General features: G+C 42.3%; 1 protein-coding gene across 2 annotated transcripts in view; it reads left to right on the top strand.

Annotated features, from left to right (window-relative positions):
- The first annotated feature begins 6,341 nt into the window (after positions 1-6,341).
- The window catches only part of PRRG4 (proline rich and Gla domain 4), a 30,476-nt gene continuing 14,225 nt past the window's right edge, over positions 6,342-22,592 (top strand). The window contains exons 1-5 of one of the 2 annotated variants that reach the window (XM_027837660.1): positions 6,342-6,516; positions 7,631-7,743; positions 14,650-14,813; positions 16,973-17,021; positions 18,838-18,970. In XM_027837660.1, the coding sequence (XP_027693461.1) occupies positions 7,641-7,743; positions 14,650-14,813; positions 16,973-17,021; positions 18,838-18,970 (449 nt within the window). In that variant the 5' untranslated portion in view covers positions 6,342-6,516; positions 7,631-7,640. The remainder of the gene's footprint in view (positions 6,517-7,630; positions 7,744-14,649; positions 14,814-16,972; positions 17,022-18,837; positions 18,971-22,592) is intronic. The other variant, XR_003566929.1, reaches the window with a different exon arrangement.

The raw sequence follows: 22,592 nt of genomic DNA, 5'->3' as shown, positions 1-22,592 counted from the left end.
TTCCTGACTCCAAGTCTAGTACCTTATCCACTACATTACACTGCCTCTCACCAGTGATATTCCTCAATTCCTCCTGACATCTCAAAGGGACCCATGGAGCACCTGACTATCCACCTCTCTTCCATGTGACAAGCTTGTTCTTTTCCTATCATACAATTCCCTGATGACATCTTTTATTCCTGCTCTTCTATGGGCTTTCTCATTGGTAATTTACCACAGAAGGCTCCTCTCTGTTGCTTTCTGTGTGGCAATCATGTTTAATCTTTGGAGACTGTCGTATCCCATATTTTGCTGCTATTTAACAACAGTGGGAGAATGTCAATATTACAAAGATGAGCTTTTACTCGGCTGGGAAGCCTGGGAGCTTTGCAATTTTCTTTTTCCTGTTCAACTCTGGGCCCTACTCATTTTCCATCTGTCTCAATCTGGTACCTTTCTATCTCACCTCATCTTTGCTATTTTTGTTTCTAATTAGTCTTGCTAACCAGATGCTAAACTCCATTGTTTCCATGAATTCAAGTATTCTTGATGCTCTCTAAACTTGATACCCTGGAGTAAGCCCCAGCTGCCCCCAGCATCATTTTGGCTCTCTATTACAGAAGAAAAGGAGCTGCTCTCATTATCCATTGTTGTTAGGAAGCCTCAGGTTTATCTTGTACACAGAAAATGTGTATGAGAAGTTTGCCTAAAATTGCTAAAACTTTGAGAGAATCAGGATTACAAAATGAAGTTGAAGTTTTACAGTATTACTGGGAAAGGGGATGCTGGGTGATGTGGTATGGAAAGAGCATCAGATGAAATACAGCAAAGAATCTGGACAGAATCTTGGCTTTAACAGTTACTAGCTCTATGACCTGGGAAGAATTCCTTCACCTCTCTGGACCTCAGTTTTTTTTTATCTTTATATAATGTTTTTTATCTTTATAGTTTTTACATTTTACAGTTTTTATCTTTATATAATGCTGCATTTCTGCATGGAAATGGAAATGAGTAAAATGAGGGGATTGAGGTAGGTGACCTCTCAAGTTCCTTCCAGCTCTTTAAGTTTATGATTCTAAGACCAGAACCCGACTGGCATTTCTGAGCCCTGACCAACATTTGAAAACAGCATTCTTGATTTTCAGCATTTCTTCCCCTGTGCGTTACCATCCATGGGAACCTTTGTGTTGTAAATCAGTTCAATACAATAAGGTTTTTATTATTATTATAATACAATGATGTATTTATTATTATTAAGGTTTTTATTATTTATTATTATTATTATCATGTAAACCATATTGTTAAGAGACTGGGAGCAAAGAAAAAGCAAAATAATGCTTACCTTCAAGGAACACGGATCAGGAAAAGGAAAAATATACATAATAAATGTAGAGTAATGTGGTGGAGGGATGGAAGACTGGGAGATCATTCAGGTAAGAGAAGACACCTGAGTTGAGCCTTCAAGGAGGATAAAGAGACCAGGGTGAAGAGGGAGGGTATTCCAGGAATGGGGAATAAACTTTGTAAAAATGTGTATATAAGGAATTTAATGTTTTACGGCGGGATGGAATAAGTAAATCAATGTCACTGGAATAGAGAGTATAGGATGTGAAATGTCTAAGGATAGGTCTGGAAACAGATTGTGCAAGGCTATAAATGGCAGAAGGCAAATATTCTTAATACATTTTGAGGGGCATTCAGGTAAAGTCTATGGACCTTTTCTCAGAATTGTGTTTTTAAATTCATATGACAAAGAGAACTACAAAGGAAACCAATAATATTGAACTAAAGATGTCATTTTCTACCATCTAAGTTCATAGGCTCCGTGAAACCTATCCAGGGACCCAGATTGAGCCACTTTTTTAAAGCTCCTTAGGTGAGAGCTAGGTGGCACCATAGTGCACAGAGCACTGGATCTGGAGTCAGGAAGACTCATCTTCATGAGTTCAAATCTGGACTCAGACACTTCCCAGCTCTGTGACCCTGGGCAAGTCACTTACTTCTGTTTGTTTCAGTTTCCTCACCTGTAAAATGAGCTGGAGAAGGAAATAACAAACCGATACAGTATCTTTGCCAAGAAAACTCTGAATGGGATCATGAAGAGTAGGACACAACTCAACAACAACAACAAAACCTTCTTGGTCAAGGGACTGACAAAGTCAGACCTGTGTTTTAGGGATATCAATGTAGAGTAGAAGGTGTGTACAACACAGTGTAGAGGTTGTATGTGAAAGGGGAGAGATTAAAAACAAGGAGACCAATGATGAGGCCATTCCAATAGTCCATGAGAGGGAAGATAAGGGTCTGAACTAAGGTGATGGCTATGTGAGTGGAGAGAAGGGGCCAGATGTGAGACAAGGTGTGGAGGCAAAGTCAACAAGACTTCCATGTGTTTGGATATGGGAGTGAAAGGGTGGGATAAGGGAGCTGAAGAGGAGATGACCACCAGCTGGTGAACCTGGTTGGCCAGAAGGATGGTGGTGCCATTGACAGAAATAAGGAAGTCAGGTGGAAGCAGGGGTTTAGGGGAAAAGATGATGAATTGGATTTTGGACAGGTTGAGTTTAAGATGTTTACAGGACACCCCAGTGTCCCATAAATGTCTGATTGACTCAGGATAGCCCTTCCTTTTCAAATTAATCAATCAACAAGCATTTATTAATCACCTACTCTTCACCAGGTATTGTTAAAGTAGTAGGGAGACAAAGACAAAAAAAATGAAACAATCTCTACTCTTGAGGAACTTACATTCCATAGGGAGGTATATGCATTTAAATATATATATATATGTATATATATATATACACATATATACAAGCATATTAAGTATAAGGTAGTTGGGGAGCAGGGTAGTAGCAAACAATAAGATTATAGGATGTAGGCTGAAAGGGACTTTACAGATGGTCACACACTAGACCTTGCCATTACATACAAGTGGTCCACCTACTTAGAAGTTCTGACCTTCCTCTATCTGACCATAACCTTTTATCATTCCACGTCTCCCAGTGCCTCATAAGAAGGCATAAACCTATTCTAAACTGACTCTTTACCCAGGATCTCCCTTCCCTCTACCCCTTAGTACCTTCACAGGCTCTAACTTCATTTTCCTACCTTTCCATGGGAGGTTAGCCATTTCAACATTACATTTTCCCCTGCTCTTGGATCCCTTACCCCTTTCACTATGGCTGCTTGTCTGCTGCCAAACCTCAGCCCTGGATTAGTCTCGTCCCCTACATTCTTTGTTGCTATTCATGAACTGCTGAACAAAATTGGAGGAAATCTCACGACCATGCCAGTGATAACTGGGCCCTTCTTGCACCAAGGCAGTCCTTATATTTCTCCCTAATTGATTCCTTATTCTCCAAGAACTTGAGAAATTCCATACGCAGAAGCTATTCCAAACTTTCCCTTCCTTCTACAATCCCCTCACACTTTTTTCTTTCTCCCACTAAGCTGACGACCTTGCCTTTTACTTTACTGAAAAAAATTCAGGCCATTTGACATGAATTTCCTCTTTTCCCATTCTCTTCGTTGAAAATCCTTTGACTCCCACTTTTTTTCTCCTTTGTCTCAGGCTCTGACAGACTGGTTGCTCTTCTCCTTATCAGAGCCAACATTCTTGCTTGATCTACATTTGCACTAGATCCCATCTCTTCCTGGCTTCTCCAAAAGACCGTGTCCTCAATCATTCCCCTCCCCCTCAAATTGTCAATAGGTCCCTATCAAAATTCCTTCCCTACTGCCTACAAACATAACCAAATGTCCCCATCCTTTAAAAACAAAGAAACCTTTACTTAACCCATGTCAGAGTCTTCATGACCCCATTTTGGGGTTTTCTTTGCAAAGATACCCAAGTAGTTTGCCATTTCCTTCTCCAGTCCATTTTACAGATGAGAAAACTGAGGCAAAAAGGGTTAGGTGACTTGGCCAAGGTCCCTCAGCTTGCAAATGTCTGAGGGTAGATTTGAACTCAGGTCTTCCTGACTCCAGGCCTAATGGACCACCTAGCTAGTTAATCCTACCATCCTCTCAAGCTGTTGTCCTATACCTCTCACTTTCTCAGCTATCATCCTTTTTTTTTCCTAAACTCACTGCCTTCACTTCCTCTCCTCTCATTTACTTCTCCATCCTTTGCAATCTGCCTTCTTCTGACTTAGTCACTCAACTAAAACTGCTCTCTCCAAAGTTATTAAATGTCTTCTAATTCTTCTCAATCTATCTGCTGTGTTTAATACGACTGACTCCCTTCTCCTCCTGGATACTCTTTCTAGGCTTTTGTGACACTGCTGTCTCCTGGTTTGTCTCCAACCTGTCTGACTGCTCCTTCTCAGCCTCCTTTGTTGGCTCATCATCTACATCCTGCAGTTCTGAAACTTTCCTTGTCCCTGACCTGTGGGTATTCCTTAAGGTTCTGTCCTGGGATCCCTTCTCTTCTCCCTCCTTCTCTCTCAGTGACCTCATCAGCACCCATAAGTTTAACCATCATCTCTCCACCAAGATGCCACTGAGACTATATAAAGTCTCTGCTTTGAGCTTCAGCCTCATATCACCAATTGTCTGTTGGACATTTTGAATGAGATGTCCTGGAGAAATCTTAAACTCCACATGTCTAAAACTGAACTCATTATCTCTCCCCCAAACCTTCCTCTCTTCTGATTGCCCTATTTCTTCAAAGACACAATAGCCTTCCAGAGTCTTAAGTTCATAATATCAGCATTATCCAGGAATTTTCACTCTTGCTCATCCCACACGTCCTTTTAGATGCCATATCTTGCTTTTCCTGCTTCACATCTCTCACATTCGATCCCTTCTTTCCATTCACAGGTACTACCTTAGTTCAGGCTCTCATCACCTCTCACTTAAGTTATTGCAACTAGTCTCCTTGTCTCGTCTCCGCTACTCCCCCCCCCCACTCCATCCTACATACTACTGACAAAATAATTTCCCTTAAATGCAGATGTGACCATCCCTCTCCCTTACTCAATAGACTCCATGTGGCTCAGTGGATTGAGTGCTTGGATTGCAGTCAAGAACACCTAAGTCCAAATCCAAGCCTAGACACTTACTAGCTGTCTGAATGCGGGCAAGTCACTTAACCACTATTTGTATCAGTTTCCTCTGCTGTAAAATGGGGATAATAATAGCACTTATCTTCCAGGGTTGTTGTGAGATCAAATGAGATATTAATTATAAAGTGCCTGGCACAGAGTAAGTGCTATAGCTATTATTATTACCTTTAGGATATAATATAAACTCCTCTGTTTAGCTTTTAAAACCCTTCACAATCTGGCCCCAACCTATCTTTCCATCCTCACTGAATGTTACTCCCTCTTTCTGATAGCAACCAAGGTATGCCTCTCTCTGATCCTCCCTCAAGATACACCATCTCCCAGCTGAATGCCTTTGCACTAGCCATCCCCCATGTCGGGAAAAGTGCCTCCTTACTTCCTCTTCAAAGAGTACTTTTAAAATGCAACTCGGCCATCATCTTCTGCATGATTACCACAACTGCTAGTGCATTCACTCACAAACTACTTTTCGGGTGGGGGTGGGAGGGAGGATAAAAATTTTAGTAGAGATTTGTAAAGGTTTAATAGCTTAAGATTCAATTAAGATTTTGGAAGGACCTTGTATTTGACTACTTTGTATGTATTTGTATTTATTATACCTATATGTATATGTGTGTGTTCTCACCCCATTTCGAGCGTGGATTGTTTAATTTTTTGTACTTGGATCCCCTAGCACGGTGACTTGCACACAGTAGGCTCTTAATAAATACTCGATTGATTGACCAGAAATTTGTCAAGCACTTGTCCAAGGACATACAAGCGAAAGCAGCGAAAGGTCCAGAACGCGAATGCAGTCCACAGCCTCCAGATCCAGGACTGTTCACAGGGCTGAGATGGAGTGCGTGGGAGTCCCCCCCAACTGCAACGCAGTCTGCTAGAGCTCAGGCCTCCCCAGGTGTGGCTCTCCTCTAGCTCGCCGAGCGGGAGCCAGGAGGGAAGGACTTGTAGGTGGCCCAGCCCGGTTCATTGCGTGGGGCGGGCCTCGACACCGCTCCAGTTTCTCTGCAGCCAGGGATCGGATCCTCCTTACCTGTCGGCTCAGCCTCCAGCCCCAGGAGCTGCTGGAGGCGGGGACTCGTGAGGGCGCCAGGCCACCTGCTGAGACTGAACCGCTGGGGACTTGCCCCCATCGCCCGGGACTCCGCCCCCTCCAGGAAGCTCCTAGGAGCCCGCCCGCCCAGCCACAGTGAGCCCGCAGTGAGCCCGCCGAGAGCGCCCCAGAGCCACGGCGCCCGTCTGGTCCGGGAGCAGCCGCTGTAGCAGCAGGTTTCGCCGGGGAGCGCGGCTGAGCGGTTGCCAGCTGGTTGATCCTGAGATCAGGAGCCCGGGCTCGCAGCCTCCCAGCCTCCGCGGGCCGGACTGATTTTGAGAGGAGAAGGAGTGCGGGCATCAGCGACGAAGCCTGGGATCCACTCTGGGCCTGGCAGAAACCGGACAGCGGCTCCGGAGTATGTGCGAGTGGCTCCAGGTACCGTAGGGCTGAGCTGTGGGGGGCCGCGACCGTGGAACTCGGGACCGGGCGGGGAGGGAGGCCTGGAGTTTGGAAAGTGAGCCTCGGTAACCCGGGAGACCTGCGGTGGGGGGAGGAGGGGGAGGGAAGTCTGAGCTTTGGGACTGGGAGGTCCATAAATCCTGGGGATGAGGACGGGGCTGGGGGCGGGGGTCTCAATAGGAGCCTCGGTAATCCCAAAGATGGAGGCTGGAGCAGTGGGGAATTGAAGGGGGGAGGGGGCGTGTAAATGGAGCTTCAGTAACTCAGGTGATGGGGAGAGATCTGGGGTGGGAGGTGGAGGCACTTGGGGCTGGAGTCGGGAATCAGAACCTCTTTAACCAAGGGGATGGCGACTAAGTGAAGGGTGGGAAAAATGAGTTCTGGAACTCGAGCTCAAGTAGCCAGGACGATGGGTACTGGGGCTGTCTGGGGTCTGTGAATAGAGCCTCGGAAACCCGGACGGTGGGAAGGGTTGGGGGTGGGGCCCAAAGTTTGAAATCGGAGCCTCCTTCATCCTTGGGTAGAGAAAGAGTCTGGGTTATTGAACTGGATCCTCGGTCACCTGGGCCGGGGGCTCACGTTAGGTTCCATAAGAAGTAGTTTTGTAGGAGAAAGGTACCTTTTAACCTGTTCGTCCGGAGAGAAACTTGGCAGGGGCCGATCTCTACATTTGGAAGCGGGGAGGTGAACGGTCGGGGTGGGGCTGGGGGCCGAGATGGGAACCCTAATCGCTTGTTTCCCGCTTGCCTCCGGTGGCGGCGGGGGGGGCTGGGTTTGTCCGGGAGGGGTGCGCTCCGTGGCCCACGGTTACAGGTTACCCCGTAGCCACTCCTTGGGGGCGCCTAGGGCTTCCCAGGAAGTGACTGGAGGTTTTGTGGTGGGTGTAGAGGGACTGGAGTCTGCTGAGAATGCCCTGAGGGAAGGGGGGGAGTATGGTGGAAAGCCAGGTGAGAGCCTTCTCAGCATTTGTGCCGGGTATGCGGACCAGCCGGAACGGCCTGAAAACTGGTCTGGTACTGCGCTGCCTCCGTGGGTGCTGGTTGGAGGCTGGAGACAAAAGCTGTGTAAATGTATGTCTTTTATTCGACAGATGCCAGACTATGTTTAAACTTTTGGTTCTGCTCAGCATTCTGCCTGCTATTACTTTTGCATTTCCTCCTTGCTCAAGAAGACCCCGAGAGTCTACACATGCAGGAAAAGACGGTAATCACCTCTTTTAGGGGGGAAAAAGCCATACTGACGTTATAACCACATCTTATATTATTTTTTTTCTGTCCAAAGTGAAAAATCTAATGTTTGAACCAAAACATCGCGTTTAGGGGAATAATCAGCCAATAGAAGCACTTTGAACTCATATAGCAATAATAATAATGTCTATAATTTGCAAGGCACCTTACATGTTATCTCGTTTGGTCCTAATCCTGGGAGGCAGATGCTATTATCTCTATTTTAGAGATGAGGAAACTGAGGCAGAAAGAGGTTAAGTGATTTGCCCAGGGCCACACAGCTAGGAAGTGTCTGAGACAAGATCGCAGTTCACATCTTCCTGACTCCAAGCTCAACACTGTATCCACTAGGGCAAACCTCGTGTGTTTTTGCTTAGTTTTGTTTTGTTTTCAATTCAAATCAATGGGCTCCTCTCCAGGGATTTTAATGATAAATGCACATTTAAATCCTGGTGAGCATTTGTGATTAATAAAATACAAAGCCTGCCCAACTATTGCAGATAGGTTTGTGACATTTCTTTAAGTCAGGTCTACATGGTAATCATCATATATCAGTCAATAAATATTTATTAAGTATCTACTATGTGCCATGCACTCTGCTGAGCAATGAGGAGACAAAAAAGGGAAAAGGGAGGTATAATTAATAGTCTTGTTTTAGAAGAATTGCAAACTGCTGCGTGGAAAATTAGGACATCTGGGTTCTAGTCGGGGCTTGTCTTAATAAATCAGCAAACATATGTCAAGTATCTCCTGTGTGTAGAACACACAGGGTTAAGTGTGGAGGTTAAGAAAGATAGAAAGGGAGGCAAGGTTCCTGCCCTCAAGGGGATCCTGGAATCATAGTTCCAGAGCAGGGAGGAGTTTCAGAGGCCATTGTGCCCAATCCTCTCATTTCGTAGAGGTTTGCAGTATAAATGGCAACAGTTTAAGTACATGACCTTGGACACACACATACACACACACACACACACACACACACAAACACACACACACACATACATACATACACATACACATGCACCTTTACCATTCCAGCCCTCAGCTTCGGCATCTGTAAGACTCAAGCATCAGGCAAGATCTCCAAGACATCCTTCCAGGTCTAAAATGATATGGTTACTCTGGTACAGGTGGAGAGTGGAGAAGAAAGCTAAGTTAAAAGATCAATAACTCAAAAGTCTGACATAAATTCTAGGTCCCTAAGAGCATCTGATACTTAAACCTCTGATGGATGCCCTGAACGGAGACTGACCCTAGGCAAAATTGAGAAGTAGATAAAGTTTGTCTGGGGCCTTGCAGTCTCCCACCTAATCCTGTCCTCTTTGGGTAGTGCCTAGATTCTGAACCTGCCTCTTCCTTCTTTCCCCCATCCCTCCAGCTCAACTTGTTCTTAGCTAGCCATCAGTTGGAAAGAATCCATTGAACGAATCCACACTAACTTTTTAATGACTGATAAGGCTCTGCCAGAGAGCATAAGCTCCAGGAGGGCCTCCTGCCCAAGCTGGAAAGGTGTGGAGGAGAGGCATGGAGGTGGAATTCTGTCTTTTATTTGGGACTCAGCCTAGCTAAATTCTGAGAGGCTTAGTGCCAAGCGATGTATTCTTTTGATTACAGCAACACATGAGCTATCTACAGAGATGAAGGAGTTGGGAGATGTCTTGGGACAGTGGAAAGAACACTGGCAAAGGATCTTTGTTCATCTCCTTCCTCTAACACTGCCTATGTGACCCGGGGCAGGTCACTTTGTACTTTCATTTCCTCAACTGTAAAATGAGATTGAACTCAATGACTTCTTCGGATCCTTCTAGCTCCCACACCAATATGGCTCCTTCAAAGAGAGGTTCAGTGTATTACCCTTTCCAGGGTCATGTCCATTTTAACTGGGGAAGATGCCTTATCTTACAAGAATGTCATTTCAGGTATCAGAGTGGGAAGTTTTCCTGGTATTGATAGAGATCATACCTATACGGTATGCCTTATAGGCAGCTGCCTATGCATATGCCTATGCATAAAGCTGACCAACCCCACCTATTGCCAGTGGGGGAAAATCCTTATGGATTTAAGGCTGAGCTCCCCACTCCCCTCCTCCCATATCAAAGAAGGGATCCCTGGAGACGTGACGTTAATCCTTGAATGGTGATATTGTAAAGGGAAATATGACAAGCCTTAGCTGAGCCAGGGGTAGGGGTGGGGGGAAGAAAGGTGATATGATCCTGGAGGTGTGGAGCTGTTAATCAGCCAATCAGTCAGCAAGCATTTATTAAACACCTGCTCTGTGCCAAAGCATGGGGAAGAATTGAATGGGGTTTGTTAGAAGGGAAGGGCAGACATGAAAGAAAGGAATGGAGGATCTCAAATTATGCATTTGAAGTGTAGGGCTTGGGGACAAAGCTGACTATGTAACAGCCTAAGGTAGTGAAAATGTAAACTGAATAGGGAGGGAATTCTGGTTAGAGGATCAAAAGTCTCATGCTAGGGTCATGCTATTTGTAATAATTAATAGTTAAATGAGGCAGCTAGGTGGCTCAGAGGATAGAGTTCTGGGTCTGGAATCAGGAGGACCTGGGTTCAAATTCAGCATCAGATACCTACTAGCTATGTGACCCTTACCCTATTTGTCTTAATCCACTGGAGAAGGAAATGGCAAAGAACTCCAGTATCTTTGCCAAGAAAACCCCATGGACAGTTTGGTTCACGGGACACAGTTGAACAATAGTCAGATAGCACTTTACATCTATTATCTCACTGATCCTCACAAGAACCCTGTGAGGTAAATACTGCTCCCTTTTTACAGTTGAGGGAAATGAGGTGAACAGAGATTAAGTGCCTTGTCCAGGGTCACACAGCTAGTAAAAGTCTGAGGCTGGATTTGAACTCAGGTCTTTCTGACTCCAGCTCCAGTACTCTAACCACTTTGCCACCTTGCTACCTCAAGGCCAGAGAGGTTTGAAAAATGTCTTAGGAGAAGGTAGAGGCATTACTAGTTGAATTGGTCAGGGAGGTTGCCTTCAAATTAGTTTTGCTTCAATCTGAAGCTCAAAATGGGTAGACTGAAGGTTTAAACAAACAAAAAAAAATGACTGTATTCCTTTGCAGACCCCTGAAAGGGATAAAAGGAATAACAATGATTGACATTTATATATCCTTCTAAAATTTAGAAATGCTTTACTTACATTATCTCATCAGAATGTCATAATAACCCTGTGAGGTATGTGCTATAGGTATTGGCATCTCATCCTTGTTTTACAAATCAGGGTGCAGAGGCTCCCTAAGGTTAAGTGATTCTGTCCAAGGTAGAATCTGAACCCAGTTCTTCCTGATGCCAGAACAGAAGAAGTCAGGCAACCAATACCCAATGCTCTATTCTAGCCTTAGCTGCCTTCCGCTCTACATTTTTGTTTAGGAAAAGTTAACAAGGAGAAGACCCTTTTTAACATCCTATTTCCTGAATATTCCTGATGGATCAGCTGCTCACCTGGTCCTTTCACTGTCACAGGTTTCCTAATCTAGAACAACTCAACTTTGTCTACCTGACAATAAAAAAACCAGTTGGAAAAAATCCAGTTATTTTATCTTTCCTCTATGGTCTCTTTCACCTTCTGAAAGGTGATTTTGTATGATTCTGTCTCAGAAGTAAAGTATTGGGGCAGCTAGGTGGCACAGTGGATAGAACACTGGCCCTGAAGTCAGGAGGACTTGAATTCAGATCTGACCTGGGACCAAATACTTGACACTTACTAGCTGTGTGACCCTGGGCAAGTCACTTAACACCAATTGCCTAAAAATAAAAAAAAAAAAGAAAAGTGTCATTATGGATAGAGTACTGGACCAGGAGCCAAGAAGACCAGGCACCAAACTACCTCTGACATTCACTAACTTTATGGCTATGGGCAGATCACGGTACTTTTATGAGCCTCAGTTTCCTCATCTGTAAAATGGGCACATAGTACCCACCCTCCCCTCCCACAGGGTTGTTGTATAGCTCAAATGAAATAATACTTGTGAAGGTCCTGCCAGAATTAAAGCTTTCTCTAAATGACAGATGTTATCCTCTGCCATACGAGGCCCTCTGTGATGGACTGTAAGTCTGTCATCCTCTCAATCAGCCTCCCCAATAAGTTTAAAGAGGCTCCTGGCTAGAAGATTGGCCGAAGCTCAGAAAAACCATTTCCTTGAGGAAAGAGATGTTGTGATGGGCACCAGTAGGGGGAGTATTTGTACTGACAAAATCATGGGTCCTCACTCTTAACTAGTAATACAGCCTCATTTTGTACTTCAGCCAACGTACCTGTGAAAATGTAGTTACATATATGAGAGGTCGATTGGTGTAATGCAAAGGACTCTGGTCTAAGCCTGGAACCTGAGGAGAGATGAGAAAATGCACCTCACTCCCTTGCTTACAGAGGCAGGGGATTGAGTGTGTCACTTGATTATCACACAGTTGATCTGTTGATTAGTTCTGTTGAACTGAGTTTTTTTCCCCTTTATTTTTTATTCTTTTGATTTTATTCTCTTATAGCTTTCTGGGTAGTGAGGGGCATATTCAGTTATGTGAAAAGTTATGTGAAAACAAAAAAACATCGACAAAAATTTTAAAAAGAAAAGGAAAAATAGCCTCTGCTGCTGCTGAAGGAGCCTGTTGCCATCATGAATGACCCTCTTACCATCAGAACAAAGAAGTTCATGACAAACAGACTTCTTTAGCATAAACAGATGGTTATAGATGTCCTTCATTCTGGAAAGGCCACAGTGTCCAAGACTGAAATTTGAGGAAAAACTGGCCAAGATGTACAAGACAACTCCAGATGTCACTTTTGTCTTTGGCTTCAGAACCCATTTTGGTGGTCGCAAAACAACAGGCTTTGGCATGATTTATGATTCCCTTGGCAATGCAAAGAAAGATGAACCAAAGCACAGACTTGCAAGGCATGGCCTGTATGAGAAGAAAAAAACATTAAGAAAGCAGCAAAAGGAACACAAGAACAGAATGAAGAAAGTCAGGGGTACTACAAAGGCACATGTAGGAGCTGGCAAAAAGAGGGAATAAAAGGCACTAGGGATGATGTTTATCTGTGAAGATAATAAATTTTCATCAGAGCATAAGTAAATTATGTAAAAACTTCAAAAAAGAAAAGAAAGTATTGGGTCTTCAGAGTCAGAAGAACTAAGTTCTATTACTATTACTAGAAACTAAATCTTTGCCCATGGTCAAGTCATTTAACGACTCTATGCCTCAGTTTCCTCATCAGTAAAAATGAGGATAGAACTTCTTCGTTCAGGTGGTTAGAGGGTTATTCATGACGGCAGCAGGCTCCTTCAGAAGCAGCAGAGGCTATTTTTCCGTTTCTTTTTAAAAAATTTTTCGATTTTTTTTGTTTTCACATAACTTTTCTCTATGAATATGCCCCTCACTACTCAGAAAGCTATCAGAGAATAAAATTGAAAGAATAAAAAATAAAGGGAAAAAAAACTCAGTTCAACAGAACTAATCAACGGATCAACAACCCTCATAGGATGGTTGTATGGAATTGGAGAAGGATCTCTGATGTGGAAATTTCAGTGGATTAGTCCTAGGGAGTTACCTTATACACGTTATAGAGGTTATGTGGTCACAAAGCTACTAAGTACCATTTAAACTATTAAAACCTAAAGCTTCATAAAGACTTTTGGGAAACTGTTTTAGAGGCAGAATTTGAATCCAGGTCTTCCCAGCTCATAGCCTAGCCCTCTGTCACCTCTACCATTCTGCTTCCTAGTGGAAGAAAGCATTTATGAAAACTTAAGTATGACTATTACTAGCCCTATGGTATCTGTCAATCACCATCACAATAAAGATTGATGGAGAAAGTGACTAAATAAAATCCTTTGGAAACATCATCCCTTTTTAAGTAGGAGGAGGGGTTGGAATTTCCTGTAATAATTATTGAAGTTTTGAATTGGAAGAGATCTTAAAGACCTTATCGTCTGATCCTCTCATGCTTGCAGATGAGGAAATCGCGACCCAGGGAGACTGTGAGTTTCCCAAGATCACGTGGTTGATTGGCGGCAGATCCCAGATCTCTGGACTCTTATTTTAATGATCTTTTATCATGCCACAGTCTAACTTAGTTCTCAATCAAGAAAAGACTTTGTCTGTGGACTTCAAACCCCTTTTGGTTTGTTTAATTAAACAAGCATCTAAAACCAAAGACTATATCTTTAAAACAACTTTCTGTTTTATACTAATGACCAGAGTTATGCAGGTAGATGTTTACCAACTGGCTCTGAAAGAAAAAAAAGAAAAAGAAAAGAAAGAAAGAAAAGAAAATTATGGATAAAATACTTTTAAGTTTATCTGCATTACTAATGTTTACTCCATTGCTTTCTTAAATAGGCAATTAAAAAATGGATGAAGTCTTGATTTATAGCATTTCCTGATTTCTGAGGTGTAAATGTTCACAATGAAAATTTAACAATGGGCTTTCATCTTTATGAGCTAGCCCCAGCATTCCACAGCTAGCAAAGTTTGTGTGTATTTTGGGGCAGAGGAGGGACCTCTATGTACTGAGCAAAAACCTTCCTTCAGATACAATGAATGTCCTTTAAATTATTAGTATTTTACTTTTTTTGGCAGAAAATATCTTACTACAGCAATTCCCTTTTGTCAGAAGTTAGATATCATTTAGCCACAACAGAAATGTTTTTCCCCACTATGAAACAAAGGCTATACTAGCTCTATGACCACAGGCAAGTAAGTCACTGAACTTCTCTGAGCCTTAGCTTCTCTGTCTGTAAAATGAAGATAATAATAACTGTAACACCAATGTTAACCTTTTTTTGAAGGGGGGATTTATTCTATAGTTGATTTTAAATGGTCTTCATCTAAAACCTTTTGTTGCTTCACTAGTCTTTACATCGAAAGAAGAAGCCAGTGTCTTCATACATAGACGTCTCCTCCACAATAGATTTGACTTGGAACTCTTCACTCCTGGAGATCTGGAAAGAGAGTGTAATGAGGAACTGTGCAACTATGAAGAAGCTAGGGAGATCTTTGGGGATGAAGACAAGACGGTAAGGTACTGGTTTCATGAATTGGTTGGAAGCATTAAGTGGTTATTCAATAGGAAAGTCTCTTTTCTTTGGAAATTGTATACATTCTTATCCTAAGTCTTAAAATTGTTTTAAACCGTCAACTCAATGTATTTCTATCTCACCTCATATTTTTAGGTTCTGGGTCTATACTAATTACCAAAGTGTTGACTCATCTGTTTAGGTGGGTTTAACATTTCTTTTACTTAAGGACAATTATGGAATAGAAAGTTGAAAAAAATTGTAGGAGATAACTTGGTCTAGGTGAAGCACATAGGTGTCAAAGTGGATAGAGCACCTTGGCCTGGAGTCAGGATGTCCTGAGTTCAAATTTGAGCTCAGACACTTACTAGCTATGTGACCTTGGGCAAGTCACTTAACTTCTGTCTGACCCAGTTTCTTCAACTATGAAATGGAAATAATAATAGCACCTAGCTCCCAGGGTTGTCGTGAGGATCAAATATTTGTAAAGCACTTAGCACAGTGCCTAGCACATAGTAGGACTATATAAAGGCTCTTCCCTTTCCCTAGTCCCCTGACTGAGACACACCTCTACTTTAGCCATGTGTTGACTTGTGACGCTAGTTTTAAAGATTTCCTAGAAGTGAGTGGACATCTCCTTGTGCCTCTTTTTACTTACATCACCATTTAATTCCCCACTATAAAAGTCCTTCCTTAAGTCTAATTAAATTATGTCTTGCCCAAACCTCTATCCTTTTTGGAAATGAACAACCAGAGGGCTCTTCCTGTACTAACAGGTCCCATATTTGACAAGTGTTTTTTGCCCCATAACCTATTTTGCCGATCAGTCACATTTCCTTTAATAATTTTGCCTCATGTGATTCTGTTTTTATCATGAATCAGTTAGGAGCCACTCTAAATATTTTTGTGCGTATATGGAGATCAGGGATCCCTAGTTCTCTGTCTGCCATCATTGCACTTAACTACCATTACTTAGTATTTGTAGCCTGTTTGGGGACACAAAGGTTATATTCTTCACCGATACCGTCTTTTCTCATTTTGTCCTGGGCATTTGAAGTCCAAGTCCTTTCTTCCAAATAATAACGATGTTAGGAATGCCTTTAAGATACACCTTTCTTGATTGACCCTCAGGTTCTGATGGCTTCTGTGCAATTGCAAACCCACCTAGACCAAAGTAGTCTTGATCAGGTATAGACCATCCTTTGTGGGTCACTCCATCTCTTTCAGCACCTTGGATCAGGATAACATAAAACCTCTGCTCCAGTGACTAGGTGGGGGGTGGGGAACCACATGTGGCCTCCAGGCTGCAGGTTCCCCACCCCTGACCTAGTTACTTACTGCCTCCTTGCTTCAAGTCTCTCCCTGTACCAATACATAAACGCCATTAAAACGGTTTTGCCCCTAAAATTCATGCATAACTATGTCACTCTCTGACTCAATGAACTCCATTGTTTCCTTATTGCCTTTAAGATCAATTATAAATTCCTCTTTGTCTTTTAAAGCATTTTAACCCGGTCCCAACCTTCCTTTTTCACCCTTATTGTACGTTACTTCCATTCCCTCATACTGGCCCATTTTCCATCTCTGTGTCTTTGCCCCGGCTCTCCCCCATGCTTGAAATAGTCTGTCTTCACCTTCTTTTAGAATCTATTTCCTCAAAAACTCTAGAACCAGCCTCTGCATGAGAGCTATCTCATTCCTCCCCAGGTGCTGGTGTGCCCTTCTCCCCCAATTACTTCGTATTTATTTTGGATTTGTCCTGTATGAACTTATCTGGGTACATGATATCTCCCACCAAGGTATAGAAGCTCCTTTTTGTATACACGTCACCTGGCACAGTGCCCAACACATAGTAGGTGCTTAACAAATACCTTTGAATTAATTACATTGGTCAGCACTAATGCTTACTCACCCAAGTTGGAGTCAGGGGTAAAGGAAAGAAGGGCAGCAGAGGATAACAGGCGCGGCTCCACCTGGCCGAGGTCACCGTTATGACTAAACCAGGGCCAAACAGTGGCCCTTGAGGTGCATATCCTGAGGTTAGCAGCCCTTAGTTTTTTATACCATATCTTTCTCCATGATTAGTGAAAAGGCTACGTAGCACTAAACAAAATCATTAGCAAATACCTCCCTCCCTGAACTTTGACTTACTTTTACAGATGGCATTTTGGCAGGATTATTCAGTTCAAGGCCCGAACACAAGATCAGGTGAGTCAAGAACTAATTAAATAGCATTCATTTCTCTCCTTCCTCTTCTTATAATAAACTTCAGTTTTGTGACTAACGATCCATACATTCAGTTTGCTTGTTGGTCAGCGCTTTTAAGTCTGTAGTAGACTTGCCAATTATGTACCCAGAGAGCTGAGGCAAATGGAGGTAAAACTCCAGTGCCCAGGTATTGAAAATCAAGTTTGTCGAGATACTAGAGCAGGGAGATAATAGACCTCCTCCCAGCTGGCACCATGTTTCTAAGTGACTCTAGAAGACTATGGAAGGGAAATAGGCAACGTCTAGACTTGTATTAATACAAGTTGAATACTCTTAGCCAGAGCCAAAGTGGCTAAATATTTTAATTTTTTTATTTTAACTGCTGCATGCCAGCAAGCTGGATAAAGTAAGATTGTTAGGCTGAGTTTAGAACCTTTCAGAGAAAGTGATCCTCTTTCTTATCTTGGCTGATTATCTCCAGCTGTTGTTCCTGCCAGGTTTTCTTTCAGTCCCCCTAGGTGGGGTCCTAGATGCCTTGTGGACTCTGGTACCGTGGCTCCACCCGAAGGGGATGATCACGTTTACCCAAGTCCTTGCTACCCAACTAAACTGAGCAGGGAGATGTTGTTTCTATGATTTTTTTTCTTCTTTGGATAACATATTATTAATACGTAAGTTGCAGAATTGTTACCAATCTGAATGGGAAGAGAAAGTTTCTTCACCAGTGAACAGCTCCTGTATCAATGAAATCCTAGACCAAAAAGGGAAAACCAAATTTAAAAATATGTGTATATAAATGATATCTGGGCCTCTGGAGATGCCATTTTAAAATAATTTAAATGTTATGCTAGTAACAGACCAAGTAGATAGATAGATAGATAGATAGATGGACAGATTTGCCTTTAGCAGATTTTTAATAATAATAATAGCATTTTTATAGCACTTTAAGATTTGCAAAACACTTTACAAATATTATCTTATTTTGATCCTCACAATAGCATAAGTTCAAACCAGCCTCTGACCCTTACTATTTGTGTGACCCTGGACAAGTCACTTAACCCTGTTTGCCTCAGTTTCCTTGACTGTAAAATGAGCTAGAGAAAGAAATGGTAAACCTCTCTAGTATCTTTGCCAAGAAAACCCTAAATGGGGTCACAAAGAGTCGTACATGACTGAACAACAAAACCCTGGGAGGTGGGTGGTATTCTCTCTATTTTTACAGATGAGGAAACTGAGGCAGCAAATGTTAATTGATTTGCCCAGGGTCACACAGCTAGTAAGTGACCCTGAGGCAGGATTTCACCACTTACCTGCCTACCTTCAAAAAGATCTGAGTTCAAATCCTACTTCTGACACTTACTAGCTATGTGACCCTGAGCAAGTCACTTTGCCCGTGTCAGTTTCTTCATCTGTAAAAATGGGGATAATAATAGGACCTAACTTACAAGGTTGTTTTGCTTTTTTTTTGTTTTTAGGCAATTGGGGTTAAGTGACTTGCCCAGGGTCACACAGCTAGTTAAACGTCAAGTGTTTGGTCTGAGGCTGGATTTGAACTCAGGTCCTCCTGACTTCAGGGCTGGTGTTCTATCCACTGCACCACCTAGCTGCCCCTACAGGGTTGTTCTGAAGACCAAATGAGGATATTTTTTATAAACATCTTCTACATGCAAGGCACTGTGCTTGGTGCTGACATTATTTTTCATAATATACAGAGTGCAGGCCTGTGCTTAGGTTCAGGAGAAATTCAAGATTATAGATGTGCTCTGCTGTTGCTATAGGGATATTGACAAAAGGTGATTGAATAATTTCCCTTAAGATGCTGAGAGAGAGAAGATCGATGTTATGGGACTTCTGACTGGACTAATTGCAGCTGGAGTGTTCTTGGTTATCACTGGATTACTTGGTTACCATCTCTGCATCACCAAATGCACAAGACGAAGACAGCCGTGGTATGTATAACTGAGAATTTGTTCTCAATAGAATGTGATCCCCGGTGTATTGTTAGCTGTAGGTCACTTTAATATTTCTCCATTGGCCTGAGACCAGCAGATCACAATAACAACAAGAATAATAATGCCTGATATTTATATCATGCTTTACAGTTTGCATGAGAAAGAGGAATTCATATTAATGGCTAGCTTTTCTGTAGTGCTTCAAGGCACATAGTCAGGATGTAAAAAATGAATGTCTAGTGAGTTCACTTGGATGATATAGCACGTCTGCATGTGCTGTTAATGTGATACAGAGCAAATGGCTTCCTTCCTCTGATTACAAGGCACTCTGAGTGTGCTATCTCATGTGACCCTGGGAGGTAGGGGCTATTATCCCCATTTTATAGATAAGGCTGAGTGAGATTCAATGACTTCCTCAGGGACAAGTAATAGTAACCTGAAGCAGGATTCAAATGCAGGTCTTCTTGACTCCAAATCCAACATTCTATCCACTATGCCATCCAGTTCCCTACAGATTTGTCCCTCCCGGGGCAGCTAGGTGGTACAGTGGATAGAGCACCAGCTTTGAAGTTAGGAGGACCTGAGTTCAAATCCAGTCTCAGACCAGACACTTGACAGTTACTAGCTGTGTGACCCTGGGCAAGTCACTTAACCCCAACTGCCTTGCCCAAAAGAAAAAAACAAAAACAAAAAACAACAACAACAAAAAAAAAAAAAACAAACAAACAGATTTGTCCCTCTTGGCTCCAGAGGGCAGAACCAGCAGCAATGAATGGAAGGCGCAAAGAGGCAGATTGAGGTTTGATTGTCAGGAAAAACGGCCTATTAGAGTTGTCCAAAAGTGGAAAGGGCCACCTTGGAAGGTAGTGAGCTCCCCTTCATTGGAAGTTTCTCAGCTGAGGTAGGACAGACACTTGTCAGGTATATTGTAGTGGGAATTCCTTTTCAGATATTGATTAGACTAGATGGCTAAAGTCCCTACAAACTTGAAAAAAAATCTTTTTATTAAGTACCTGCTGTATGCATGGCATGATGCTAGGCAGCAGGAATAAATACAAAGATGAAAAACCACCCAGTACTTGCTTCCAAGGAGCTTACAATTGGAGAAATGAAGCTCTGTGTCCCATTAACAGCTGGTCCAGACCTGCTCTCATCCCAATTAATTCACCAGATAGTCATTCTATTTAGTGCCTGCTATGTGCCAATGCAACTGAGGCACAAAGACAAAAATGGAGCAGGCCCTGCCCGCAGAAAGCTTAAATTCTCAGGGAGGGAGTGGTTATGATAAAAAGACAGCTAAATAAATACAAGAAAATTCCAGGAGAAGGAATTCAATTAACCAACAGCTGAGGGGACCGAGAAAGGCTTTGGATCCAAGGGATGGTCATCAGGAGTTGAGCCTTGAAGGAAGGTAGGGCTGTTTTTTGTTTTTTGGTTTTTTTTTAAATTACTCTTTTTTTATTTTTATTAATTTATTTTGATTTATCAACAATCACTTCCATATGCTTTTTAGTTTAAAATTTTTCTCCCCCTCCCTCCCCACCACCCTCCCAAAGACAGCACACAATTTGATATAGGCTATATATATATATATACATTCTTATTAAACATATTTTCAGATTAGTGATGTTGTAAGTAAAAATTAGAACTAATAGGAGGAACCACCAGAAAGAGGAAACAAAACTCAACAGAAGAGAAAAAAATAGCAAATAGTACGCTTTGATCTGCATTCAAACTCTATAGTTTTTTCTTTGGATGTGGATAGCATTTTCCATCACGAGGCCTTTGGAGATGTCTTAGATCCTTGTATTGCCGGGAAGGGTTAAGTTTATCAATATTAGTCATCGAACAACATGGCTGTCATTGTGTACAATGTTCTCTTGGTTCTGCTCACTTCACTCTGCATCTGACCATACAAGTCTTTCCAGGTGTTTCTGAAGTCAGCCCAGGTAGGGCTGGTTTTAACAGACAGAGGTAAAGAAAGGGAATCCATTCTAGGCATGTTGGGTCAGCCTTTGCAAAGACTTAGAGAGGAAAGACAGAAGTTCAAGGTCAGGGACTAAACGAGCAGACTCGTTGGGTTGGAAGATAGAGTTTGTGAGGCAGAGTAAAATGAAATCAATCTGGAAAGTCAATCAACATTTATTAAGTGCCTATTATGTACCAGTCTCCGTGCTAAGTGCTGGGGATACAAAAAGGGGGAAAAGTTGGTCCCTGCCCTCAAGGAGCTTATAATCTAATGGAAAGGTATATGGGAATCTAGACTGGAGAAGGCTTTAAATGTCAGGCTGAAACATTTGTGTTTTATACTAGAAATGATAAGAAGCCAATAAAGATAGAAATCATATTTATTATATATGAAATGGACTTTTTATTATATGATACTTATCGTACGGTCTAGGAGCATGGTGTAATGCAGAAGTGTCAAACATGTCGCCTCCTAAGTATGGACCCAGAACCACATGAAAATGTAATTGGGAAATATTTTTTAAAACAAATATACAGTAAAATGTAGGTAATATCACATTTTAAAAGCAAGTCAATATGTGGCTTGCTACGATCCTTAAGGTTAGTGACCCCCCCCCTTTCTGTTTGAGCTTCACAACACTGATAAAGTGGACTCAAAGCTGCTCTCAGAGTCACAAAGACATGGGTTCAAATTCCACTTATGCTACATTCTGGCTATGTGACCCTGGGCAAATCATTTAGCTCTCTCAGACTGTAAGTTACTGAAAAGGTGCTTGATCTGCGTTGGTAGAAAGAGTCCTTCTCCGGGAGCTCTCCAACACTGATGGAATAGCGGTTCTAGTAAAACAAAGAATAGTAATAATAATTACTCATTGACAAAGTGACATAGCATTTAGAGGGAAGTATTTATTGCTATCTTCAAAGTCACAGAGCATCATAAAATTAAATGGCTACTGAAGATGGACAATAGAAATCCAACATTAAATGCCCACCTCAAGATTCCTGATGGCAATAATTACTACACCATAACACAGCCTCTTAAGTGGCATACTCTTGTATGAACAAATGTGTTCATTTTCATCCTAGCTTTATAGGTTCATGGAATGACTGTGGATAAGGAGATATCTAACCTTAGTCAAAAGGCAGCATAAGCTAAATGTACTATGGGAAATTCATGTTTATGAACCCCAGCTCTGCTATGAATTGGCTAACAGAGATGACCAGTCAGGCCCACCTTTTAGGATAGCTTGGAGTTATTTAATCTTAATGTATTTTGTATCTACTGTGGGGGGTGGGGATGGGGCACAGCTAAGTTCTGGGAATAGGAAGGTAAAAAAAATGACAGTCTAGATTTGGAGGAATAAGAACAAGAAGTTTATATTCAATCAAAGGGGCTGCACTTGAGGACCTAGAGGGCCACATGTGGCCTCTAGGCCAAAGTTTCCCCATCCCTAGACTAAAAGCTTCTATAAATGGGCAAACGAATATAGGAATATGAGATTGATTTCTTCAGGGTAGGGAGCCGCCACTGCCTGATGGACAGCCACAACAGTCATTGGGAATTGTCTGAGACAAAACAGGACAAGTGACTTGCTTAGGTGGGGTTACATAGCTACTGTCAGAGGAAACTAGCATCATGCCTGGCATATAG

Source organism: Vombatus ursinus, unplaced genomic scaffold (genome assembly GCF_900497805.2).
Source record: "Vombatus ursinus unplaced genomic scaffold, bare-nosed wombat genome assembly UNPS02014822.1, whole genome shotgun sequence".
In the NCBI taxonomy this organism is placed as follows: Eukaryota; Metazoa; Chordata; class Mammalia; order Diprotodontia; family Vombatidae; genus Vombatus; species Vombatus ursinus.
Note: the sequence above shows the minus strand (reverse complement) of the source record. Positions and strands in the feature narration are given on the sequence as shown.